We start from the raw sequence: 27,874 nt of genomic DNA on the forward strand, positions 1-27,874 counted from the left end.
ATAAGTTGACAACGCATCATCAAAAAGATGGAAGAAACTACAACGGGACAAAGTATTGTTTATTATATAATATCTTCTGTGAAAAATTAAATTAATATTCAACTTTTGGAAAGAGGCTTTTAGCCTAAAATATATCGATAATAATTTGAAATTTAAAAAATTTATTAAATTAGTGTTTCACTTTTTCAAGAGTTCTGCCCGAATTCACTATAATTTAACAGCATGTGATGCTTCCATTTGAGGGGAAAACAATAATATAGTTTTCACATGCATTACTAATCTCTTTTCTTCATAAGACAAGGGTATTTGAATATAGCCAATTAAGAGGTTTAGGATCCTTGAAACCTTTCAGCAAAAGAGCTTTTCAATTTGATCCCCACATGATGCTTCTTCTCGGAAAATATAGTGAGGGCAATGGATTTATAAATAAACAAAGCAATCTTCAAGAAATGATGTTCCATGGGCACTGTCAATTCTCCTTCATTGGTTACCAGCTTGTAAACTTCACTTTCCTTGATTGCTTTACGGCAGAAGAAGAAGAATTTCATGCATCTCAATAGCTTTACTCGACTTCACACACAAGCCTCGCCCACTGTAGGATCTGTTTAGTGAACTCAACTTAGTCTAACTAGTGTAGATGGATTGCCTGAGATATGTCCTCAACATCCTAATCAGTAAACTCAAATTTGCTTCATGGAACAAATTGTGAAAACTAAAATAACTCTTGATACACCATTGACGTTAACAATTATTTACAGCAGGCTATTAGAAACAAACCTGTGGAATGCTTGCAGTGCCACATCTATTAACCCATTGATCCAGAGTTCGTTGCCTCCATAACCAATGACGCACCGATGATAACTGGTCTACTAGTCTCAAGGCATTGGTCATGAATGTTTTCTTTCCCACTTACCTTCGCGTCTGCCACCATCCCGTTCCCTTCGTTCAATAACCTGTCTTGATTTGCTGCCTCTCGATCCATGCCTTTGACCAGACCCAAGCGGACCGGAATGTCCATCAAATATCGAAACTAATTCTGGATCACCAACACTTCCTGTATCACCTGAATCTTTACTTCCATCTACATTTTCTTCGTAACTGCTACCACATTCATCTGGACGCTCACGAGATTGTAGGATTGTAGGCAACTGTCCTGAGTACTGTCTCACCCCAGAAAGCACAATGGTCGGTACTCCGGTCATTGATGAACTAGTGGTAGTAGAAGTTTCGCTCTGTAAGCCACTGGCACTTGTTCTGGCATTCCCCTCATTGCTTGCTCTGCCATTGTCTCTTTCACGATATCTGTCCCGAGGTCGACTGCGAGAAAAAGGTTCACCGAGAACCAGAATTTTATTCACTCACCCTTTCATGGATCCAGGATATGTTTTATCTAGTGCGCCACAGGTAAAAAGCTAGGGCAAAGCAGTGGCTGTAGATACTATCATACTGCAACCTACCTACTATGGGAAGAGGATGAGAATTCGCGTCTTGATGGTCGTGGTCCAGACTCAGCCTGCTCCAGTTCACGCTGAAGTTCCCTCTGTAAGAAGATGCATAGTTACAAGAAATTGTTACCTTATCATTTTATACAGTAACAAACTTTATCACCTTATCAACGCTTCAGGAGGAAGATGATAAAAATGATCAACGAAAGGAAAAGGCTATTTGTATGAACTAAGTTTCGACGAGTACGAGAAACTTGAATACAGGGAGATTAGCAGAAATAGCACAATAAGAAAATTATGAAGTCATCTATATGAAAACAGAGCAATTAGTTGAAGTATGCTACATTGCCTAAATGGACGAACTCAACAAAAAGCCTCATATCTAGATTAATCAAAGAGGATGTGCAATGATAGGAACCCGAACATGAAATTGAGGAGAAAATGCAGTTGTAATAGTATTACTTGTTAGAATATCAAAGAGGATTACACAAGCACCCAACAAACTATTGATTTCATACATTAGCAAGAACCAAACCATACCTGCATTTGTCTCTCCTTCTCCATATCAAGATTATAACGCAGCTCCCTGGTTTTTGCACGCTCGAGCTCCAGCAAGCGCTGTCTTTCAATTTCCTTTTCCATTTCAACCGTTCTCTCCCTAAAGTAGCCAACTGTTAAGGGAAACTTTGTGATTGTTATAAGTTGTATTACATGATGATTTAGCCACGTATCAAACCTATCAAGTTCTTGCAAAAGTTCAGCTTCATGCAATGCAGCATCTTCTAGATATTTATGTCGTGCTTGTCTCATAAGATGTCTTTTCTGTCGACGAGCTGCTACTTCTTCTTGGAGTTTGGATTTCTCTCTGAAACATGAGAGCCAGAGGGTTTGAATTCCAGATGACATTATAATCATATGAAGAAAGTAACGAATAATGATAATAGGAAGATTTTATTTGATTACACACATGGAGTGAATGGAGTTTTTGATCTGCTGAAGACGTGAATCAGCTACTACAGAGGCTGAAAAGTTCCATTTTCAAACGATAATGTGCAGAATTAAGAACATAACAATGGTGATAACTTGAACAGATAATAAGAAAACCCAAAAGCCAATATGACATACAAGTGACTCCCAGAAAATTGTTAGAATCTTTGGATGAATCAGGTTGTCTGAGCTCCTTTTGAGCGATGTCGAGTTCCAGTTCAGCCTCCTCTAGTTCCTAGGCATAGTCAAACAAAGTAACTCCAAGAATGAGCTCTACATTAACAAAAAGGCAATGCGATAACTAATCTTACCATTGTTTCTTGATCTTTCTTTTGAGAGAACACATCAAAATATGACTGAACAGAAGTCATATTTGAAAGGACCTGATGACCAAAAAGCACAAGTAAGAGAAAAGGGAGAGGAAATCAAGAAAGCTGAAATGGGACAGGTCAAAGTTTAGTAGACGGCATGCACAAGGAAGTGGCGATACAAAAGAATAATAGAATATGACTAACGTTGAGCAAATCAGTTCTACTTGGTACAAAATTCATATAAAGAACCAAAATCCTTACAAGAAAAGACTGAATCCCTTTCTTATTCTGTCCAAGTTGATCGATGCAATTACATGAGAAAATAAGTTGTCAACAAATTACCTATCAATGCTTTACACTTACATAATATGTATACCTTCAAACAGGAGCTCAGGAAGTAATTATTCAGTTGAACGTGTTATGTGTAAACTAAAAGAGATGGTCCTTTCGAATAATGATTAAAACTATATAGAAGTTTGTAATATTCTATAATGAAAGCAAAACAACTACACTGTTTTTTTATCCAACGCCTCATGATAATTTTGTTAAGACAACCAGGAAGAAAAGGAGATAGTTCTTTTCCAGAAGGAAGCTCCTCTGCTAAGGTTAGAATGGCCCTAGAGAGAAGTATGTTAACCCAATCAAGAAGAAAAAAAGAGACGAAGGGTGAGAATAGGTCTCTCGGCCTCAAACCATGAGAAGAAATTATATTCTTGAGTCTCCCATATGGCATAAAAAAACCAGTCTAGTACGTGTGGTATGAGTAAATAGAATAAATTTTATACACAAAATACATATTGCCCTGCAAAAATTTCCTTCTAAACTCCGCTGAGACCATGCCGTAGATAACCAATTACTGCCAATAAGCAACGATTATCTTATGCAAATTTAATAAAAGGTGAATCAAATATAGATAAATGACAAGGTCTAAAAAGTTAAAACTTTGTACTTCTGACCTGCAGTATTGACTCCCGAATGCTTAGAAAATCCTCATTGATTGGCTTTGGAGAACTTGAAGAGAGCACTTCTTTTAGGACCTTCCACATGAGAAGGAAGAAAACCAATAAGAAAAGACAAATGAAACTGGGTGATCTTCCTATACTCAATAGTAAGAAAGATACTTTCATTCCACTCAAGTGAAATATCTTATAACTTGCAACAAAGACAACAAAATATACTATTCACTATTCTTCTCTCTTTAAAAACTTTGAATTCTGCAGACATTTGTAAATACAGCTATATTTAAGCAGAGGAAGATAATGGCAAAGCATGCGAGGGCTCCCAAGGGCAGAAAACAGTATGTTATATCTAAAGGGAACATTTAACTTTATAGTCATTGTACCTCTTTGGCTTCATCCCCTTCATTTCTCAATCGACATAAGATTTGACAGGCTTTCCTCTCCAAATCTCCAAGTCTTCCCTCTAAAAGATGAAATAAAGCGTCTTTAACATTTGCATAAAGTATTATACCAAATTACAAACATAATAAAGGTTATTACCAGTTTTTGATGACCCCAAAGCCTCAATATTTCTCCAAACAGTTTCAGGAATCAAAAAGACATCTTCAACCGGGGAATGGAGGCAAGCAGAGGAAATTAGAGCCAATGAAAGCTGTAGCAATGGGCCCTCAGATGCTGGATGTAAAACCTTTGTGCCGTGAATGCAGTCAGCAGATGATAGCAAGGATTGTAACTCATGTCGACTGGCATATGGGACATAGGCTATTAGAAGTGCCATAGCACGAGTTCTCAAATATAATGATGAGTCAGATGCTGCCAAAGAAGCTACTTGATCCCATGTATGTGATACCAGATGAGAGAGTATAGTCTCAGAAACAGATTCCTCCAAGCCAGTTGAAACGAAACTATTACGAATTTGAGAATATTGTTGTGCAGCAGTGCCATCAAACACATCTATGCCAACTAAATTACCCAACTGCTGAAGAGCTATGTATCGTTGCTCGGGCTCAGGGTGTCCCAGCATTGTGCAGAACATATCAACCAGAGAAGCTTCATCTCCATTGCCAGTGGAGATGCCTCTTCTGAGTAATGCCGACAACCATTTCTGGGTTTGCAGGCGCCAACTGAGCCTTGGTGCGTTGCAAGAAACACTTTTGAGTGCAGAACAAATAGTAGAAACAATGTTTTCCAAGTGTAAACTACAAGGCAAACCAAGCAGACAATCAATAACCACAGAAGCAGCTTCCCAACAACTTTCTTCCTCAAGCATTATGGCAATTTCAGCCAATCCCTTCAGACCGCCTCTCAAGTAGACAAGGAATTGGTTTCTTTGTTTAAATAGTATAGCTTGTTCACCCTCTTCCTTTTCAGTACTGCAAGCATTCTTAGCTATTGAAGATAGGCACTGCGAGTAAACCAAACACTCGGCCATTGTCACAGTCAAACTTTTAGCTAGTTGATGATGAAGATTCCAACAGTGCTCAATAGTGGGGAAAAGCTTGGAAATAAGGACCTCTAGATCTTTATGAAATTCTCCTATTTCCTCCACAGATAACTCTCTATTGTTTCCCTCATTCTTACTTTCTAACTTCTCGGAATTGCTATTAGATACCGGGTTCTTGTAAATATCACAGATAAACCCTAGATGTGATTTTGAACTCTCTTCAAGGAGTGCATTAGAGCTTGTATCCTCAAGGTCAGGTAAATCTATCGGAAGACCACCAACGGCTTTTAAAGTCTGAAGTAGCAAGTCTCTACAGCTTTCCATTACTTTTTGGAATGAACACAAGTAATCGTGGAAATATGAAGTTGGCTGTGATGAGGTAAAATCAACCCAAGAGGTTAAGGATTTCAATATTTCCCTCTTACGTTGAAAAGAGAAATCAGGAAAAAAGGATGCCAGTACAAAGATAGACAATGCTTTGTTATAAAATTTTTCAAGGGAATCATCCCTATTCACATTCTCCTTGATGTTATTGAGAAGTTCATTAAAGCACAAAGACTCAAAATTCGTACATGAACCATCATCCAATACTTGTTCTTCAATAGAAATCTTCTGCAAAGAATATGAAATAAGTGGCTTTAACAAAAGAACCACAGAGTTGAGAAATGGCACATCACAATATGCGGCTCCACAAAGGGAAACAAGCACTTGCACAAGACGAGGGATCTCAGGAATCATCGGTTCCATGTGTTCACTTACAATTGCTTCAAGAATATGCAGCACAATGCACTTTGCATTCTTTGAAACATAACCCTTAATGAAATGAGAGCTAGAATGAGAAGTTCCATCACTCTGGAAAAATGGCCAGGAACAGAGGTCAGAAAACCAACATAGTATATCAGGCAGGACATTGGAGGAAAGTGATCTCAGTTGCAATCCAACAGCCTCTAATATGACTTCTCCAAAAGCTACAAAGTGATTTCTCATATTAGGAAAGAATCTGCTAAGATCAGGGTAGATAACATGAAATGATTGACCACCATGCTGTTCAACTGTTCCAAGTTCTTTATTCTCCAAAGGAACACTCCTGCACTCTGTTTCTTCAATCTCAACTTTATCGTGCTTTTTATAAATATTATCTACTGCAGAAAGCTCATCAGAAAATATATGCAACAAACTTGTTAACTGTGGTAAATCTGATGCAAGAAAAAGACGGTCCATCGTATACTGTTTTGCATTACGGGATACTGCCATCCAACCAAGGAAACGAGCCAAAGGAGATTGGTTGATAGAAAATTTAGAAATTCTTTGCATCCAGGCAGAAGCTGGAATCAAATTACCAGAGCAAATACTGTTATTGGCACTTGATGTGAAGTCTGTCCGATAATTACCTCCACTACTTGCATGAACCAATTTCTGAAGAAGTATCCAATGTCGCTGTGTGCCATGAATTGTTCCAGGTTCCAACCGTAAATTTCCATCTTTGATTTGATAATACAAAGATGTTAGCAATCTATTTAAAAACTCTGCTGAAGCTAAAATGATATCAATAACATCTTCAGGGCAACAATGTAGTTTAGTGGCTGAATGCAACAGAAATAGAAGACTTTGCATAAGGATTTCATGCATTGAATTAGGCTTCCGCTGTAAAAGTCGAATGACAAAAGTACACAACAGAGCTTGATTTTGTCGTACTAGGGTCACAGCATCTGCAGATTGCACGTCATTGGAAGACAACCTAATCATTTTTTCATCTAACTCTTCACCATTATATGGATAAGACTCTGAATCAGACAAATTTAGATGGTATTTTCTATCCAATTCAGCAGCCTCCAGCAAAATTTGAAGAACAACCTTGTCTCTTTTTCTTTCAAGGTGAGCTATTGTTTCCAGGTCAGCTTTACTCTTGCCAGCAAGTCTAGTCAGCCCTGTAGTTGGACTATGTTTTGACATCGTGGTCTCACTACTTTTCAAACCTTTTAAGTAATTTGAATTGTATTTGCAAGACATCATAAAATAGGGGTTCACATAGCACTCTGCTGCCAAGAGTAATGCATCTATAGCTGCGTCATGACCCTCAGAGGTAAGCTCACTCTGTGAACTTAGATCCAGAGCTAAACGGCGAAATTCAGAAGCCTTCGCTTCACAGTCACGATAATTTACAAGTTGAAGATAATCTGCTTCTAAGTTGAAGTACTCAATATTAATTCCAAAATCCAATATCAGTTCTCCATGAAACCGGTAAGGATTGGTCCCTTGAACCATTTCTTTAGGCTCTATGTTCACATTTCCATGGCTAGAGATTGAGCTACCTTCATTTAAACAACTAGAATGGTTATCCAGACATTCGCACCGCAATTCTGGAGGGACAAAAAAAGGGATAGCATCTTCATGGACATCAGATTTTCCAGCCGTGTCATGATCATCTATCTTCCCATCACAATCATTTAGGGCATTTAATTTTGAAGAGTTTCCTAAATGACAACTGACAGAAAAATCAGGGTTGAGAGGCTTGAAAGCAGAGGACTTCCGAAGGTCAACTTCAGGAGGTAACTGCAAGTGAGGTTGCAGAACTGAAAGAAGCACGCTGCATAAAAAAGTTTACATTTAAATCCTATTTAATTCCATAAATTGGAAAGATTGGAAGTTAACTGAAAATATTGGATGACTATACAAATCCGAGCATTATTCAAGAACATCTAAACTACTTTCTTTATCGTTTTTTTAAAATGTGAACTTCCCCCTCAATTAGAAAACTTAACTGAACATATATATATATATATATATCTGCTAGGAAACAGAAGATTCAATTGGTGCAAATGCTTTATTTCAAAAACCCAATATTTCAGTTGAAACTTTTAGGTCAGATATTAAATTTAAAGATTGGCAACAATCTAAGACATTCAGATAAAATCAGGAGGTTAAGGGTAAAGCTAAAGGAACCCAACATTCCACAGAAGCACAAAGCGAGCATTTATTACCTGGGAGCAACTGACCCACGCCTCCATTCAAATTCTAGTGAAGGAAGAACAGATGGCTTTTGTACTGCCGAGCGGATGACATTGAGAGCAATCACACAACTGTTTTCCAGCTTTTGGGGGAAAACAGGAGAAAGATCTCCAAAAGCTATTGAGGTCTTTGACCCACATATGGCAGGATCAAGAAAAGGCTCTAGCATCTCCACAAGAAAGAGAATCCTGTGTTTTACTTCCTAAAAGAAGCATAGAAAAATATCTTCAGAAACCTTTTCAACCGTCAACAAAGAGGATCACAGCTCAAGTAAGATTCTGAATGTGTAAGTAATGCATAGATTCAGCTGAAAATAAATCAACAGTTTTAAAGATATCGTCCATCCAATAGCCAAGGTTATAACTTTAAAATTGTTGGATTATTTTTAAAATTATCTATAATAGACGTTTCTTTCATTTCTTAATTTGAAGTAGCACTGAACTTCAACGCCATAAAAGAATTTCAAGATAAAGTGACAAAAAGACTTCAGTCTATTTCTATTTGGGTGGAGAGCTGAGGGTAAGATTACTGCCAAACTTCATACCTTATAGTTTCCTAGTACATCGTCAAAGTAACCAGATAAAGCCAGCAGAATATATTTTAAAGCAGCACGAGCATGATCAAGGGAATGCCGTGCACTCTGAAACATGAGATATCGAACATAATAAGTTATAATGCATGGATATGGAGGCAATAAGTATTAAGAGGTAATGAAGTCATAAAATACAACATTAGCTCCATTAAACAAGCTACCAACCGACCAATGAACAATTAAAAGTTTGTTTATTGTTTGAACAAAATAAATACAACAGAAGCTTCTAATTGTATCCAAGAAATAATATATAGATTATACTTGTTAAACTCTTAGGTTTGAGAGAGAATCAAAATACTCTATTCATTCACCAAAGATATAAATATATACAAGTGTACAAATCATAGAAAAGGAAAATATAACAAGATATTTACAATAAATGAAAACCCTGACAATAGAACTATAACACTCCCCCTCAAGTTGGAGAATATATGTTAATCATGCCCAACTTGTTACATAGATAATCTATACGTGTTCTCCATTCAATGCCTTCGTGAAGATATCTCCTAATTGTTCTCCAGTCTTCACATATCCTGTAGATACTAATCTTTATTGAATTTTCTCATGTACAAAATGGCAATCAACTTCAATATGTTTAGCTCTTTCATGAAATACTGGATTAGACGCAATATAAAGTGTTGCTTGATTATCACACCACAACTTTGTCAGTGTGGTGATTTCAAATCCCAACTCAACAAGAAGTTGATATATCCAAATCAATTCACACACAGACTGTGTCATTGTTCTATATTCTGATTCCGCACCTGAACATGACACCACATTTTGTTTCTTATTCTTCCAAGAAATCAAATTACCACTAACAAAAACACAATACCCTGAAGTTGATCTTCTGTCTTCTTTAAATTCTACTCAATCGGCGTTTGAGAAATATTCAATGTTAGTATGACCATAATCTTTATATAATAAACCACGCCCGAGAGCAGCCTTCAGATAACACAGAATCTGTTCCAATGCAGCCTAATGATCAACTGTAGAGCATGACATGTATTGACTTACAATACTCAATAAATAAGCTATTTCGGGTCGAGTCACTGTAAGATAATTAGGTTTTCTCACTAACCTCCTATATCTTTTAGGATCTTTTAACAATTCTCCATCTTTTTCTAGTTGGAAGTTGGGCATCATTGGGATACTACATGGCTTAGCCCCTAACTTCCCTATTTCAGTCAATAAGTCAAGTACATATTTTCTCTATGATAATAGTATTCCTTTCTTGCTTCTTATTACCTCAATTCCTAAGAAGTATTTCAACATGTCCAAATCTTTTGTATGGAATTGACTATGAAGAAAGGTCTTTAAGGACTGGATACCTAAAGCATCATCACCAACAATCACAATATCATCCACATATACGACTAACAAGATGGCACCACCCTCAGATCTCTTAAAAGGGACCGAATGATCTGACGTGCTCTTCCGTATTCCAAAGCTTTCGATCACCTGACTAAATTTACCAAACCAAGCTCATGGACTCTACTTTAGTCCATACAAAGATTTACGAAGGCGACACACCGTTCCATTCTCCCCCTGAGCAACAAACCCTGGTGGGTGCTCCATATACACCTCTTCTTGAAGATCACCATGAAGAAATGCATTTTTAATATCAAGTTGATGTAAAGGCCAATGATTGATTGAAGCTAATGATATGAACAACCTCACAGAGGGCATGTGATTTATTAAGAAACAAGCAGTGGAAACAGCATCAGCCCAAAAGGATTTTGGAACATGCATCTGAAACATCAAAGCTCTGGCTATCTCAACGAGATGACGATTCTTTCGTTCTGCAACCCCATTTTGAGATGGAGTATCGACACAAGAAGATTGATGAAGAATGTCATGGGCATCTAAATAAGACTCGAGTACATGAGAGAAATATTCTTTAGTATTATCGCTCCGTAGGATTTTAAGAGCACCACTAAATTGAGTTCCAATTTCAGCATAGAAGTTACAAAAATGAGAACGTAACTCAGAACAATTTTTCATTAAATATAACCAAGTAACATGAGAATAGTCATCGATAAATGTAACAAAATACCTAAACCCTCTTTTGGACTCAACAGGACAGGGACCCCAAACATCAGAATGGACTAATTCAAAATGAGCACTAGCTCGTTTATTGACTCGAGGATACAAACTTAAACAATAAAATTTAACAAACTGACATGACTCACAATCTAAAGAGGACAAATGCTGAAGTTGTGGACGAAGACTCTTCAACACAGAGATAGACGGATGACCCAAACGACAATACTCTTCAAAGGGAGACGACACGCTAGAGCATGTGATGGTTGTAGGTGTTTATGGTTTAAACATGTAAAGACCTCCAAATTCATGCTCTTTACAATAGCCTACTTCATCGTAAGATCCTGAAATAAGCAATAACCAGGAAAAAAGGAGACACAACAATGAAGATCACAAGTGAGTTTACTGATCGAAATCAAATTAAACGAGAAATGTGGTAAATTTAAAACTGATGACAAAGAAATTGATTCAGTAAGATGGACGGTCCTTGATCCTAAAACAAGGGTGGAGGATCCATCAACTATAGTGACATTAGGTGAAGAGGTGTACAAAGGTTAGAGAATAAACTGGGGTTACTTGTCATATGGTCTGTAGCGCCAGAGTCAATGGCCCATTTTGATGTGGAGGAAATAAGGCATTTAAAGATGTTATCTATCTCTGCAATGGCCATAATGAGAGTAAAGATGATGTCCTCAATGACTCTTGATACTGTTGAAATTTAGCAAACTCCTCTGCAGAAATCATAATTGACTAGTCAAGATTATCAAGAGTAGAAGCGACATGTGCAAATGGCACCCTCTAACCCTTATTCATCAATCTTCTGCATTCACGTTTCGTATGGCCAGGTTTATGACAGTAATAGCAAACAACACCTCCCGAATTTGATCTTTGGTTATTGGGATGACCTTTGGAGCTATTTGATTCAACTCCCTTATTACCTCTATAATCATTTGTGCGCCCAATCAAAGCACTACTAGAATCAAATGACATAACTGCTTGTGGCTTCTCTGTACGAAGTATTCGGGTATAAGCTTCTTCCAACGATGAGATATTTGAGCTTGACAACACTTGATCTTTGGCCATCTCATATTTAGGTACAAGACCTTCTAAAAAACTCATGAAAAACAACTTTTCACGTTGAGCCATTAAAACTTTTGGATCCGTGCTAATTGGCATCAAGGCATTGAATTCCACACATGTATTTTTAACCTCCATAAAGTAGCTTGTAAAAGATTTTTCTCTTTGATTAGGTTGATATAGAGTCTTACAAACATCAAACACTCTATTAATATTCTCTTTCAAAAGTTCCTTGACTGATTCGCACTGATTTACTAGTTCAACGATTTCACGGTCAATAGAATTCTTGATTTGTGGAAGCATTCTTGAATCGTCCCGCCACCAAATTTTTTTATTAGCATCAATCGGTGGCTCTTCTGTGATGTGATCATCCATCTCTATGCTCCTAATAAAGTGGCGAACATTTGATCTCCATAAATAGTAATTGGATCCATTCAACTTGTGTTCAGTTACTTTTGACACCATAGGAACCACCTCATACATGACTACTGGTTTCTTATCAGCCATTACCTCAAAAATAAACACAGGACAGAAAAGAAGCAAACCCTAATTTACCAAAGAGATGTTTTTTTTTTTTCAAGGAACCACAAACAGTGAGTATATAGCCCAAACAAACACACCACCAAGGAAAGTCAACAAAGTCGAGGAAACCCATAGAAGACGAAGCGGAACCAGTGGCATACGCGCCGACGTGTGGAGCGACGGCAAGAAGGAAAAACGGCGCAAGCCTCACGTGCTAGTCAGATGGATGCCGAACTTTGGGTTCTGTAGATCAATTGTTGAGCTCCTCGACGGACTAGGCAGTATTGAAAAACTACCTCTTTTTTTTCCAACGGCGGCTAACGGCGGAAAACGAACCGAAGATAGCGGCTGTGAGTAAAAGTGTAAACTCACTCCTCTACAAAACCCTAGATGTAACACAAACGGGTTCTACATTCTCAAACCCTAAGGTTCACAAAACCCTAATTTTGTTTAGAGGGCTTTGATACCATGTAAAATTCTTAGGTTTGAGAGAGAATCAGAATACTCTTTTCATTCACCGAAGATATCAATATATACAAGTGTACAAAGCATAGAAAAAGAAAATATAACAAGATATTTACAATAATGGAAAACCCTAACAATAGAACTATAACAATACTATTATAGAGAGATGGTCATTGTAAGTTTATTGTAAAACATAAACAATTTCTACTTCCACTTCAATTTCCTTGTGCAAAGAGTAACCCCCTTTTTTTATTATTAACGAAACAACTATTTTCATTGAGAAAAAATGAAAGAATATAACGGAATACAAAAGAAACCAAGCCTACATAAACTCCACTAGAGAAAGGGTTTCCGACTATGCAATAATAGCTAGTTTCTTGTGTTTCAGGTTCTCTTGTATAACCTTCTATCAATGAAGTATCCATTAATAGGTTTTTTTTTCTTTTTTTCTTCTATTGCTATGTCTATTTCTACATCACAATGAATATAAAGAACACTAAAAATTAATTTGGGCTTAAATTAGTATTTTGTGACTCGCATAAATATCATAAAAGAATACAAGTTATGCACATTATTGATGAAATTCACCTGGATGACACCCAAAAGATCTTCTAGAAGCTCAATAACCAGATCAACCTATATCAAAATAAACCCAGTAGTAGAAAGTTACAAGAACGAGACATCAAGTGCATAGAAAAGAGACCAGGCATGACACTTCAAATGAAACTGGGAGATTTTGATTTCAGCAAAAAACCTACTTTTGCAATAACACGAGGCATCCAGGGCGCTAGTACAGAAGAACATAAGTCGATCAGTACACATCCAGCCTTGGCCTGTGAAAAAGAATAATGCTGATTAATTCTTATAACAATAACTTTTGTCCAAATAAAATTTTGTTCCTAGTCAGCATCTTCTTTTCGTCATTATTTTAATTTCTGAAAAATCAATGAGTAACTTTGCTGCTCTAAGGAAAAGGATCACTCGGGATAAAGATGCTAATCTTGCAATTTTGTAGAAACATAAAGACATTATCACTGAACGAACAAAGTTCGTTCAAGTAATGGAATAAAATGTGGGCAACTAACATGTGACTGAGAAAATGATGATAGGTAGCCAGCACAAGCATGTAGAAGAGGATGGTATAATGGTGATGACAATGTTGCCACAATCTGCAACCAAATACACCAAAATGTAAGAATAAGAAAAAATACATATAAAAATGGTGAAATGCTTACATATTACAATGACAGAGAAGGTGGAACATTTTTTAATTCAAAAGAACCTGAGAGAGAGCCTGTTGCACCACTGGCCGCTTCCATAAAGAAAAGATGTCATTGACCACATCAAAGGGACTGCTCAAAGGAGGACGAAGAACTAGAAAATTTTGTAAAATGAAATACAGATAAATTAAGCAGCATCAAAAAGAATTTGAGATATATTTGTTAAGCATAAAAATGCTAGTACTTGGTTAGAAATAGTTATTGGAGATGCTCTATAAATTTCTTGCTACATTTAACACCTCCTAGAAAGGTTGAATTTTTTTTTTTTTTTTTAAATGTCTCAATGGCATTTTAGTCTCAACCTGGAAGCAATGCCTGTACAAGAGGTAAAGCTAGCCACAAGTCAACAGACCTCTGAGCCAGTTTACTGCAAATAGTGGGCTGTGAACATTACACACAAAATGAAAGTTCATTAGTCAGATAAAATTAAAATATAGAAATCATAAATAATATACAATAAAAGACTTCAGTATTCCGATAGGCCTAGCCTCTTCAGGAGTCGGTCTGCAAGCCAACCTGAGACGCACAAGCAAAAAGAATATGCAAAATGCCTTCTTCCACTGCACCAACATCCAAGATGCTAAGATAGCTCAAATCCCATTTATCATCAGGCACTTCAAAATCTTCTCCAAACAATTTTGAGTAGTCGTTGATGGAGATAGGATCAGATGATCCAGGTTTTGAAAACTCATCGGAAACAGCTACATCATCAGCCAATGACGAAGCTTCTTGCACTGTAATGGGTTCAACAAGCTTCAACAGTATTCTAGAAGCCTGATAAAGCAAAGCAACTGGAAATTAGCATTCAGAACTTGAGCGTTAACAGTGAGAACATACTGAACTGGGAATAACTTACCACTCTGCATATAGCACCAAATGTAGAATCTTTGTAAGCCATCCTCAAAAGCGTGAAGATTGCATCTGGGCGAAATACTACACAGCTTGATGTAGATGGGACCACAGGTAATATACTGCGGGACTTCCGTGGCTACATTACAGCAGAAAGATGTTCTATGTCACTAACCATCTTCTTAGGAGGAAAGAAAATAATAGAATAGTTTTGACGTATGGCCACATTAATTACATAATATCCCAAGGTATAGAAACTACTTAACATGTTTATAAGGGCTAACCAAAAAATTGTTGGAAAGAAGAAGGGAGAAGGGAAAAGGAAAGGTAAGTGCATGAAGAAACCTCAAAATTCGAAGAAACGGTCAATGATGAAGACATCTGATAATTCTTAGAAACTTCGATTTCCGTTCCATTTCCAGTAGACTTCGATGCTGCTCTGCAGCATAAAACATATCAGCATAATATCAAGAGTAGATACTTAAGATAAAAGGAAACTTTGTGAATTTTCTCCCAATGAACCAAGAAACAGAAATGATGCATAAACCAGGATCTTAAAAGAGAATATGCTCTGTACAAAGTGATATAGAAGGTTGACAAGTAACATATGAGATATAACGAGCAAGATAGACTAACCTCTCATTCACAAGATGTAGTATTGGATAGAATGGACCAGCAAGCATTGCAAGAAAACGTAAGTTAAGATCAGGAGCATCTGAAAATCCCACAAGGTCTGTCTGCACAATGATCAACTTAGATGCTCCTCTATGGACAAAAAAAGTTGATATTTACAATAAAGAAGAAACCCACTGATTCATTTCAAATTTAAACATATTACCTCAAGTTGTGGAAGAAATGGAAATAACCTGACTGACATGTCTTGAAGCAACTACAGAGTGGACACGAAGTCATGCATAGCATTGAGGTACAAAATAAAGCAACTAAGAAATGATGGGAATATCAATACCTGAAGATGCATATCATCACCATCTTGTCTGTGTGATACAATATGTGGCAACAAGTGATTGACAACAGGTTGGAACTCTGGCTCCAAACCAGACACTGGAACACCAATCAGCTGCAAAACAATTAATAGTAAGAAAGGCTTAATGCCATAAAGCTTCTATAAAGGCCAAGTTGAATTTGCAAAAACTATCATCATTATCTATTACTATTATTGTTATTAACAGTTCATAAATTTGGCATTCATGCCAACCTAAGCATAGCTTAATTAATTAAGACATTATACCATTGTCCAAAAAGCAAAAGTTCAAGTCCCACCCACATATTGTTGTATGAAAAAAATGATCATTCATCACAAATTTCAAGATTGCAAGTGGAATAATACAATATTAATAGGTGTTTCCATTTAACAAAATATAACTAATTAATCAAACGACTAAACAAAAATATGTTAAAATGTCATGTTTCTCACTTTAAAAATAGGGAAAGAAAAGAAGACAGAGAAAAATCTTCTCCTCATGTTTTAGTCCTATTTTGGATATTGTCGTTACACTTAAACCTCAAATGTATATATCCTTTGTCTGCTCGATTGAATCAAAAAAGTGAATTGAGCTCTTGCTTATTAGATAACATGGGATTTTATCTCAAAATCAATTGATAATGAAAGAAATAACTCATCTATCTTATTAAAATTATGAGGTCCCTCAATTATTCCAATGTGGAATCCTCAACATGCCCCTTCAAGATGGTGCCTCTTTGGGTTCACCATTCTTGAATTGAATTCCAATTTTTATTTTTGGAATTAATGTCAGTTTGAGCTTCATGGACTCTGATACCATATTTAGATAACATGGGATTCCATCTCAAAACCAATTGGAAATGAAAGGAGTAACCCGTCTATCTTTGTCCTTCAATTTTTCCAATGTGGAATCCTCAACAACAGACTAATCTAAAAATTCATAGCTTGCACATTCTTTATCAAAATCATCCAAATTCTTACCGAGAAACTTACTTTTCATATAATTTTGAGAATCTTATTCTTGCCAACGGCAACATTTTGAGTTAACTTCAAAAAGCACATACACTCCTCCTGGATATTTTTCCTGTGTTAAGAGGCCCTTGAATTACCTTTACTATACACTGAAGAAATATAATATCTTTCTTTCACAAACTCTAGTATGATGAAGCCTCAAATTTCCCTATACCAAACCCACACTACTCGTTCAGTCGCAAGATAACTCCCACCCAAACAAATGAGAGCCCCCACCTCTGTGACGACCTCTCAAGTAGTGGTAAAAGGGAACCTCCATCAATAGCAGTGAGATAGAATTGATTAATTGTATAGCAATCATTAGTGGGAAATAGAGTTCTCAATAGATACCTGAACAAAAAACACAGCTATTGGATTTCCACGCAAACAAGATATTTTTACATAGCGACATGGAGTGTAGTTCATAGGATAGATCATGTCTCGCCGAGGTGCTTCACAACGTGAACGAACTTTTACAAATGTCTCTGGCTGGAAACAAATACAAATCATTGCAAGAAGAAAATCATGGCCCTATCTGTTATCCAAGAAGGGCATACTGAAACTTCCAAACTACATATGCCATTCAAGAAAAATTGTAGTGAATCACTTCCTCAATTCATATATTTGAAAGACCGATATGGATACAGAATTAATGTCTCAAATTTTAAAACCACATTAAGCAACTAACCAGAGGTAAAGATATTTATGTAAGTCAAGTAATCCATTAATTCTTTTTACACTGACCAATTTCATAAACTAAGTTATCTAGTAGGATTCAAAGTATGGTTTTAAACTCTTGCAGAATAACATTTTTTGTTTTGTTCTCCCACCAAAACAAATACGACAATTCAGATGGGATGGTCCATAACACTTTAACGTACAAAAGGTAAATGCCAATTATATGTATAAAGTGAGAACTATTTAGAACAGAAATTTCTCATTCAACAAACAAATTGAAATATTTGTAGAAAATGAATTTATGCTAGACAAAAAGACAACTCTGTTAAGTATATAATAAATCCTTAAAAGAATTTAACCGTGATAATTCATATAAAAAAACAAGATCGTATAACAAAATTGGGCAATTTTGTTTATTTTAAAAAATGCTATGTGTAAGCTGTAAAACTCAAAATCCAAAGAGAACAAAAACCTTGTATCGCAAACCAGCAGCAATTTCCCATTCGAGGACGGATTTATTGTAGATGCGAATATGTGATAGTAGACAAGGTTCCTGGTTTAAAAAATACAAAACAAGGTGGACAGGTAAATATAAGGGAAAGAACACATGAAATAATGGACGGAGAGATGAGATATAAATAAGAAAGTAATTAGAGTACATCTCTTTTATACCAAAAAAAAGGGCTAAATCAAATATATATATATATATATATATATAAACAAACAAATGCGTTTCCTATGTTTTCTTATGCAATGAGATACAGAGTTTATAGGTAAGGGCCAAGGCACAACAAAAAAAAATACATCATAGGGGGTTGAGGGTAGAGGGCACCCCAACCCAAAACGATCCATTACAAGAAAGCCATCCAAACTGGGTTAATTCTTTAAAGAAAAAAATTACAAATAAACACCATGCTTAAAAAAGAATATGGGCACGCCAACAAGAGGCCCTATAGAGAACATAAAAGCAGTTCTTATTGGAAAATCAAGGGTACAAATCCTGAGGAAGTGACATTAGTGAGACTTCCAAATAACCTCTGGAATCTCCTAAAAGCATTGATGTTAGACTTAACTCTTTTGAGAAGCTCTCCAGTATTGAGTGGCAACAAACGAGGTTTTGCTCAAGAAAATGTTCTTTTTTTTTATAACCCGCCTAATCTACAACATTTGGCGAACCTCATAGGATATTAAATCCTAGGTAGGTGGTCACTATTGATTGAACTCAATCTCTCTAAGTCCTTTATTAAACTCATGGCCTTATTGACTACTACACCAACCCATGATGGCTGCTCAAGAATATGCTTTTATGATGACTGGGTCAGGAATTTTAGTACTACTAATAAACTGGCTTTAAATATTGTATGATATTTTACAGCAAGACTGGTATCTACTACAATTCCTTCTAAGATTAAAAATGTGAAAATTGCCTGATGGGAGTGATGGGGCGAATTTATTGTTGAGTTCAAAAAGTGGTACACTAGAATCCAAAGAAGTATTGCAGAGAATAGGATTGGGATAATTTAGTAAATTCAAATTAATCTTTATGGTGCAATTTGAATTGGGATAATTTGGTAAATTCAAATTATTCTTGGTTAATCCTTAATTGATTACATTTTAGTTACCCAATTAGTTTTTAGTTTCCTTTTAGTTATCCATTTAGGATTCTTTTAATTCTCTATAAATAGAGAGTCTCCCCTTGAATTAGACAACTTTTCATTAATAATAAAGACTTTGATGGAGAGAATTCTCCTTCAATTTCGCATTAGAGCAACCGCCTGGGCCAATGTTGACTGCCACCGGTGGAAGATCAGGAAACTCTTGTTGACATCGATTGGGAAATTGGAGGGAGCTTCATGAGTTGTGTGCTCGTTGCCGAACAGCACACATCTAATTAGGAGAAACCCTTGAAACTTCAAGAAAGAAAGAAAAAACTGAAGATTTATCAAGATTTTGCAAGAATTGACTATTGACGACCAAAGAAGATGTCCAAAAAAAATACAGCAACTGGTATAGGCAAGAAAATCAAATTTACTTCCAAAAACAGTGCTGGAATTCTGGCTCAAGTGATTCTGAAGAAGAATCCCAACATACTGATTTTGTCCATGTCCAAATTTCTCAAGGAACCTATCATTATCCACGTTGGAAATTTGATTCTAGTGATTCTAGTGACTCCGATGACCTTTTTAAGACAGTTTGGGATAGGATAAGATGGTGAAAATATTGACAAAGGGCCCAACAATCCAATCAAATCCATTTTTCAAGAAACTAACCAGCAAGACTTCAAGAACCTCAAGGAATTCAAGATCTTCCAGCAAGAAACCAACATTTTGATCAGCAAAACCAGCCAAGAATTAGTGCTCTTGGAAGTCAATTGGCAAGACTTCAAGAACCTTAAGGAATTCAATATCCTCTAGTAAGAAACCAACATTTTAACCAGCCCATCAGAACTAAAGAAAACCAGCACTTGGGAAGAGATTTTGGAGATCAGTTACCCGGATATATGATGGAACATTCAGAATCTTTGGATAAAGCCTTTGTTGAGCATCATGAAAACTTGAATATGGTTCGAAGAAGAAGATATTAGGATGAAAGAACACCCATAAACCATTCCACCACAAATTTGGAGGTCGAAATATTTTCAAGAAAACAGAAATATTCACATAACAACATCTATCGGGAGGACTTTTGAAAGGGAATTGATGGAATTTGGGTTCTTTTGGGGAAAATTCAAGAAAGGCATAATTATAATCTTCAAGATTTTTCAAGAAACCATCAAGAATTACATTTACTCACTCAAGAAGATCAAGAATACAACCAAAAGAACTATGAAGTTTCGCAAGAAACAAACAAACAGAGAACCAATGCGATGTTGGAGATGAGTCGCACAAAATGAAAAGTGAAAATTAAAATCGCTTGAGGAAGACAAGTCGAATAAAGAAGTAGAATGTGCGAGGAAGAGCTTGCATTGAAAGAAGAAAAAAATTGATGAAATCGAGGAAGGCTACACAGAAGACACACTTGAGGATCCTAAACACAAGGGTTTTTTTTTTTTTTTTAACAAGAGACAACTTTTCATTGACAAAATGAAAAGAGACTAATGCTCAATAGATAGAAAACTCCACAAAGGAGAGAGAAAAGTGAATAATAGACAAAACATCAAGTAAAATGTAATTGGAATAATTCCATAACTAAAAATCACATCAACAATGAACAAAATTCAAACTAATAAGGGAATGGAAAGGCTGGCCAGTTGAGATTGATGTCCCGAGAAGAGTAGCTAGCAAAGGATGTAGTAAGAGAGCACCAAAGAGAGGCATAGGCGAACTACGGCAAGGACGCCTAAGCTAGAACAATACTTTTCTTCAAAAATTCTCAGATTCTGATCCAATAAAGAGTGAATAGTGCAGTCTGTTATAATACGTATTTACATATTTATGTATAGTCGTCCTTTACTGTAATTGCACATACCTAATCTAGGGTTTCTTCATTCCCTATATATATGTAACTTTATTATGAATAATAGAAGTGTGAGAATATATTCCAAACATAATGAGAACATGGTATCAAAGCCTCTCTAGAGTTTAGAATATTCGTTTGACGGCTACGCTCCAATAAGATTAGGGTTTGAGTTTAGGTCATTTAGTTCGAGTGGCCATTTGTCTACACCACCCACCTCAGGAGGAGTGCCATTGTCATTTGCCCCTGTCTGTCTTCGCCATTCGCAAGAAAATGTTGCACGTGAGCTTCACGCGCCACCGGAAATTTTCTACACAATCGCCACGCGCCGACGCGTGGGAGCGCGTGGAAGCTTTGTCGTGTTAGGTGGGTTTGTCTCGCCTGTTTTCCGCTTGATCTGTTTGTTTAATTCCATCAAAATCCATTTGAATGTGAAAATATTTGAAGAATACACCTTTGTTTCTAGGGTTTGTGGCTATTTTGCTCAATTTTGTGGTTGTTTTGATTAGTTTGTGTGATTTTACCCTAGTTTTAATTTTGTTTCTTGGTTCTCATTCCATTTGTAATATCTACGGTTTGTGTGTGAATTCGTTATGGATGAGATGAAGAATTTGGTGGTATCTAATGTGATTCCTCTCGCCTCGAAGATCACAGAACACAAGTTAAATGGATCTAGTTACTATGATTGGCGTCGGACGATTCTGTTTTATTTATGAAGTACTGATATGGATGATCATATGACTGAGGATCCACCTAAAGATGATAAGATCAAGAAGGATTGGCTTCATGATGATGCTCGACTTTATCTTCATATCAAAAATTCCATTGAGAGTGAAGTAATTGCTTTGGTCGATCAGTGTAATTCTGTGAATGAACTCTTAGAATTTTTAGAATTTCTATACTCGGGTAAAGAGCAAGTCCATAAAATGTTTGAAGTTTGTATGCAGTTCTTTCGTGCCAAACATAAAGTAAAATTTGTTACCAATGACTTTATGAGACTTAAGAGGATAGTTGTCGAGTTTGCTTCGTTATCATCTTTCAGCCTAGATGTTAAAGTTCAACAAGCTCAGCGAGAAAAGATGACTGTTATGATCTTTCTGAATGGACTTTTACCTGAATTTGAAATAGCCAAAACACAAATTATTTCCGACTCTAAAATCCCATCATTAGAAGATGCTTTCGGTCGTGTTCTTCGTATTAAGAGTTCTCAATCCAGTTTGTCTATTCCTCAACCCAGCAGCGCTCTTATTAGCAAGAATAACAACTCCAGAGTTCCTCGAGGGATGGACAACACTTTTCGAGGAGGTCACTTGAACAGACACTAAGGGAGCCAAATTGATGGAACATGATTCTTCAATGTTGTCATCATTTAAGAGAGAGGAATTATAATTTTCAAGGGTTAGCTTCTGAAATGATTTCCTTCTAGAGTAATATTTTGATTAGGTTGCAAAAAAACGCTCATTTAACTCTTTCGCACTTAATTATTCTGAGGAACCAAACAATGGAGAAGAATCCCGAAGAGTTAAATCCGATGTGCGCCCTTTCTTGTTGAGAAGCTGAGGAGTTGCTTGGGAAGGAGAACTTCTCTCATTTAAAGCCAAAGAAATTGGTTGGGACAACTCCTTGGAAATAGGAACTTCAAGTAAAGCTTTTGGACTCTTCACATTCTTTTTGTCCATGAGAGATGCATTCAATCTTCTCATTTAAAGTGAAAATTTTGGTTGGGACAACTCATTCTCGGTAGTAGGGACTTCAATTAAAGCTTCTTGACTCTTCACATTCCTTTTGTCCATGAGAGGTGCAAAATTTAATCTTTTCTCATTTAAAGCCAAAGGAATTGGTTGGGACAACTCCTCGTCAATAGGAGCTTCAATTAAAGCTTCTTGACTTTTGACATCCTTTTTATCCTAATCGCAACCGGTTTCATTTAAACACGACTTTTGAGAAGTTAAAGGGACATTTTTTACTAGATCCAGCCCGGCAAAACTTGGATTCTAAGAAGTTGAATAGTCACCAATCTCAGGATTGTAGGGAAATCCTTCATCTTCCATGACCTGCTAGATTCTAAGCAAATCAAAGGAATTTGATAAGTCCTTGATGGAAAGACCATAGCTTGTTTTATGAGGAAGAATCAAAGGAGATGTTGCTTCCACTTGAAGGATAAAATCACCATGAATATTATCTTTGAAATTAAGAAAAGCAGGTAGAAAACCACATAAATTCTCTCTAACCTTAATTCGGGCAGCTGAACAGTCAAGCAAATTGAGTATGGGAGCTGAAATACTGATTATACCTCCCATATGATATCCTAAAGCTTCAAAATTCTCTAATTTCCAGTAGTTAAGAGGTAAATTTTGGAATCGAGTGAGTTTTTTTAGACTAATTCTCGATTTTTCAATGAAGATCTCCAATCATTTCCCAAGCGCCTCTGAAGTTCCAATCTGTTCATCTACTAGAAAAACCCAAAAGCACTTTATCTGCCGATAGTGGATTCAAGGCAACCTTTGCTTGAAAATAAAATTTTAAAGCTGAGTGAATTTCGACCATGTATTATAAGCACAAAGGCATGAGACCACTTTGAGTTCGTTGAAATTCACAGCCACCACCTCTTTTTCCTTTCTAACCCAATAGGAACTCGAATTAGAAGAGAAATGACCTAAGGGAGGCAAATGAACCACCTCTGCATAGCTTCTTCTTGAATTGGATTGCTTCTTTTGTTTGTCAACAAATGTGTTAGTGGCTATTGCTTGACATGGAGCTAAAGAGGTATCACATTGATTCAACTTCAAAAAATCCTTCATACTTTCCTTCAATAATCCCCATAAACTAAGCCAGCCAGCTTAAGGTGAGCAGCTGGAATTTGAATAACCTTCCATCCACCTGTGGGAGGCCAAAGTATGCATTCCACCATCCAAACATTCGAAAGGCGACGTTTGAATAAGCCACAAGTTCCATTGTCATCCTTGAACTTTTGAAAGAACGGAAACTAAATAGGCAAGTGCAGAAGATCAACAAAGGAGCTTTCAAACCAACTAAGATGTCTAGGAGTAAGGGGTAAGACCAGACGGTTTTGCATAACTTCTATGAAGAAAGTCGAGCATTCATTCCAAACACAAAAGAACTTGTCTTCAATCTTACAACTATGAACTTCCATGGTAAGGGAGATAGAGGTTGAAGAGGATCTTTGGGAATAAAAGGTTGTAGAAGGCAGGGGAAGACTGAAGAAGATCGTCAGAGGTCGGCACCAAGGAAGGCTGAAATGCTAAAGATGGCCCGGGAGAGAGAGAAGAGAGGAGAGAGCATTTGGAAGGTCAAGGTACATCGTGCATAATTGCCACTTTCCAAACACAAGGTTCATAAACCTATAAAAGGTGTTGTTAGGCTGGAAATTGAGCAGCACCATATTTGTCATGTTGACAAGGAAAATATGTCAAAGAGTGGTAGTGTGATCAGTGACTCTGTTGATATGATGGATAGTTTGGTTGATTCCACAGTTAAGAAGCTCCCTAATAATGGTTTTGATAACTATCATCTTAGTGACAGCTCAAAGATAAAATTTTCTATCTGAAAGGATATTTCTGAAAATGGATCGATTTCTCATGAAAATACCAATACAAACGCAAATGATTTCCATGCATTTGATGATTTCCAATTTCAAGCCCACTCCTTTTTAATAAAATCTAAAATCCATTCCATACCCAAATTTATTGAAATACATAAAATCCATCTGCAAATAGCTTTTCTTCAATAAAGACTTTGATTAACAATAAAGAATTTGATTGGATTCTTGGAGAGAATTCTCCTTTTATCTCTTTAGGCTACATCATTCCAAGCCATGATGGTGAGTGAAGTTTGAAACATCCCTCTAAACTTATAGAGGATGAAAATCATTAAAGCCACAGGAGAAGTCTTTGGAGGTTTAATCAAATGCTCCCATAGATGCTTATTTACTCCATTGGATGGACTCTATTATCAAGGTCAAGGAGAACTACCATGAACTCGTCCACACAAAGGTTGAGGTCAAAAAGAGTGGGGGTGAGAGTCTCATCTCTTCTTTGAAGTCACTACTCCAAAGCACAAGCAAAAATCCTTTGGTCTGTCCAACACAGTCATGACCTTCCTTTAATATTTGTTTTATAGCATCTTCATAAATGTTCGAGGACAACTTATTCACACCTCTACTAATCTCATAAAACAACGAACCGTACAACATTTAGGTAGAATTTAAATTACCACAGTGTTTGAACTAAAGAATGTTTCAAGATTCCACTGTAAATGATTTCTGGGATTTTTTCAATTCTTCTTCTTCTTCTTGTACATTGCCCATCATGGAAACCTATCTGTAATATAATACTAACAAACCCCAACCCAAATCATAATTTTATTCGAAACTGAACTGCCTTAATACTCAAAAAAGAAAACAACATAATATCACATAATGTTCGCTTTACCGCAAGGACGAAGTTGGATAGTTCGTTCTGATTGAATTTCTCAAGTATCAATACAATAATTCTGTCAATTAAGCGAGAGGGGGGGGAAGGATTACGTACATCTAACTCGAGAAGAATCCACTCTTTGGTGTTGGTGGCAGTAGACCAATGAGTGCGAAGATCGGAATCAAGAACATTAGCGGCCTTCTGAGACGGCGATTCTCTGGAAACTCCTTTCACTTTGTAGTCCAGCGGCTTCACCCTGGGCTCCAATTCAATCTCCATTTTTGCTCTGTGAGTTGCTTTCTCTGAATAACACGGGGATGAAATCGGAAAATAAGCGGGAGAAAGACAAGAGAAGGAGAGAACAGAGATACTTTTGCTGCTGAAGAACCCGGGACTTGAAGAAGAAGAAGAAGAAGGAGCAATGGAAAAACGAGCTAATAAAACAACTGTGGGTAACAAAGTGAAAATAGAGTTTTAGTTGAAACTTGGGTGTGGAACTGCTTCTGATCCATCATCGTACATCTAATTAAATAGTTTGTGAATTTTTTTTAATCGAATTTTATTGTATTCCTCCAAACGGCGTCGTATTTACTTATGCTAATGACGGGCTTCTGCTTACTATTAAGCCCACTTTTTTGACAATTGTGGTGATGGGAGGGAGCCTTCGACTTCAAAGGAAAATGCTGAGTTGAACTCACTTTTTAATATGCATTTTAGTAAAGATAAAAATGAGCAAATTAAGGATTATATTTAAAAAGACAATGAGAGAAAGTTTGAATCATAATACCTATTAGTCACTGAGACATTTTTATCTAATATCTATTAAACCATCTTAGGAATTGAAAACGCAACCACCATTTTTCATCTTTGAAAAAACAACCAATATTGGTCATATGTATTTGTAGCCTCCAAATCCAATTTCTTCATTTTTTTTTAGCGCAACCTCTATCATCCTATAAATTAAAAGTTGTCAAAACTTTTAAGCTAGTGCCCAAGAGGCCTATAGATTTTGAAAATATCTAATATATCACTAAATTTTTTATCATGTTAAATAGTGGTTGACATATTTTAATTTAGCTTCTTCAATTTTAAAAGGGATTTTTACATAAGAAGTCATCTTTTGCTATATATTTTTATAAATGTTTTTAAATCTGATTTTTTTTAAGAATGTTTTTAGTGTTATTTTTGGATAGTTTTACTCTTTTTTATATTTATTTATATTCACTTTTTATATATATATTTCTTATTTGCGAAGCTACTTTAATGATGAAGAGAGAAAATACATTTATTATAAAAGAGAGAAAATGCATTTAACATAGTTTTTCTCATTTATCAATTAGAGAGAGAAAATGAATTTATTGTAATTTTTTATATTTTCTATGGTTTCATGTATCAATTTATTGGCTTTTTTGGCTTTTATATATATATATATATAAAAGAAGAAAAAAAAAATAAAGTCCATCTTTATATGGGAGTTTATAACACATAATCCTCCATCTTCATCTCTTCTCCTTCTTCAGCGAAGGTCGCCACGGATCTCTCTCCATAACGTCGATTGGACCTACTCACCCCATCGTCGTCGACCGGATTTGCTCCCCCACCGAATTTGTTCAACCTGTCACCGTGATTTGCCCCACGCCGTCCATGTCATCAATTTGTCCTGAGCCATTTGTGTCATCTCATGTAGCATTATCAATTCGCCCTCATGCCGTCATTTACAACCTGCAACTCATGCCGTTGGAAAGGAGAAAAGAGAGAGAAGAGGAACTAATGGATGTGAATTATGGGAGATAGAAGATATGAAACGTATTATTGGAGAGAGAATATATGCATAGGAAGAGAAAAGAGAAAATAATTTTTTTTTCAAATATCATATTGAATAAGTTACTAATTTACATTCATCATCTTTCACATCAATGACTAGCCGTCGATTTAATTCTTTTTAATGTTTCGACTAAGCGATACCTTTCTCAAAAAGGTTAAGAAAAATATTTGAGTGAATATATTGTACCGAAATATTACATTGGTTGCTAAGTTCAAAGTACATTCATGCAATTGAAAGACAGAAAATCATGATTTTGTGTGATTTATATGTCTGAATCGTTTTCTCCTGTTTATCAGGAGTGGTAAACTTCAAAGTAGAAATTACTCATTAGTGGAATTAATACACTGGCTGTAAATGCATATGCATTCACTTCATACAATACAACAACAGCAAACTCAAATTCAGAGTTAATAATCTAAGGTCTATAGTACTTCAACAATTATCCTAGTCTTTAATCCTTTACAAACAATTACTTCTAAGATTTAAGCTTGAATTACCGTCAT

At 36.2% G+C, this 27,874-nt stretch overlaps 1 protein-coding gene across 8 annotated transcripts; it reads right to left on the minus strand.

Annotated features, from left to right (window-relative positions):
• Positions 1–141: 141 nt before the first annotated feature.
• Positions 142–26,038, minus strand: LOC120074139. Of its 8 annotated transcripts, none has more exons than XR_005480911.1 (27): positions 25,661–26,038; positions 18,127–18,207; positions 17,328–17,465; positions 15,951–16,061; positions 15,822–15,872; positions 15,620–15,720; positions 15,329–15,422; positions 14,991–15,122; positions 14,651–14,908; positions 14,437–14,515; positions 14,137–14,228; positions 13,940–14,023; positions 13,613–13,687; positions 13,443–13,490; positions 8,700–8,795; positions 8,128–8,357; positions 4,243–7,733; positions 4,086–4,165; positions 3,700–3,780; positions 2,744–2,815; positions 2,571–2,667; positions 2,413–2,467; positions 2,182–2,310; positions 1,986–2,103; positions 1,458–1,540; positions 778–1,317; positions 142–601 (listed from the first exon to the last, which is right to left on the minus strand). XR_005480911.1 is itself a non-coding variant. In XM_039027159.1 (26 exons), exons 1-26 carry the CDS (start codon positions 25,823–25,825, stop codon positions 888–890), a joined length of 6,471 nt encoding a protein of 2,156 aa, XP_038883087.1. In that variant the 5' UTR covers positions 25,826–26,038; the 3' UTR covers positions 142–887. The 8 variants fall into 8 exon arrangements, 6 of the variants coding, with proteins under 6 accessions (XP_038883087.1, XP_038883123.1, XP_038883116.1 ...); XR_005480912.1 differs by having other exon boundaries at positions 142–667; XM_039027159.1 differs by having other exon boundaries at positions 142–1,317.
• Between the last annotated feature and the right edge of the window lie 1,836 nt (positions 26,039–27,874).

This window comes from Benincasa hispida, chromosome 1 (assembly GCF_009727055.1).
Source record: "Benincasa hispida cultivar B227 chromosome 1, ASM972705v1, whole genome shotgun sequence".
In the NCBI taxonomy this organism is placed as follows: Eukaryota; Viridiplantae; Streptophyta; class Magnoliopsida; order Cucurbitales; family Cucurbitaceae; genus Benincasa; species Benincasa hispida.

Excerpts from the sequence above, each read along its gene's own strand:
- LOC120074139 (XM_039027159.1), bottom strand. The coding sequence starts at position 25,825 with ATGGAGATTGAATTGGAGCCCAGGGTGAAGCCGCTGGACTACAAAGTG. Across the intron at positions 15,721-15,821 it reads CATTTCTTCCACAACTTGAG|ACAGACCTTGTGGGATTTTC; the intron begins GTAATATGTTTA and ends ATCATTGTGCAG. Across the intron at positions 1,541-1,985 it reads AGAAGGAGAGACAAATGCAG|AGGGAACTTCAGCGTGAACT; the intron begins GTATGGTTTGGT and ends ATCTTCTTACAG.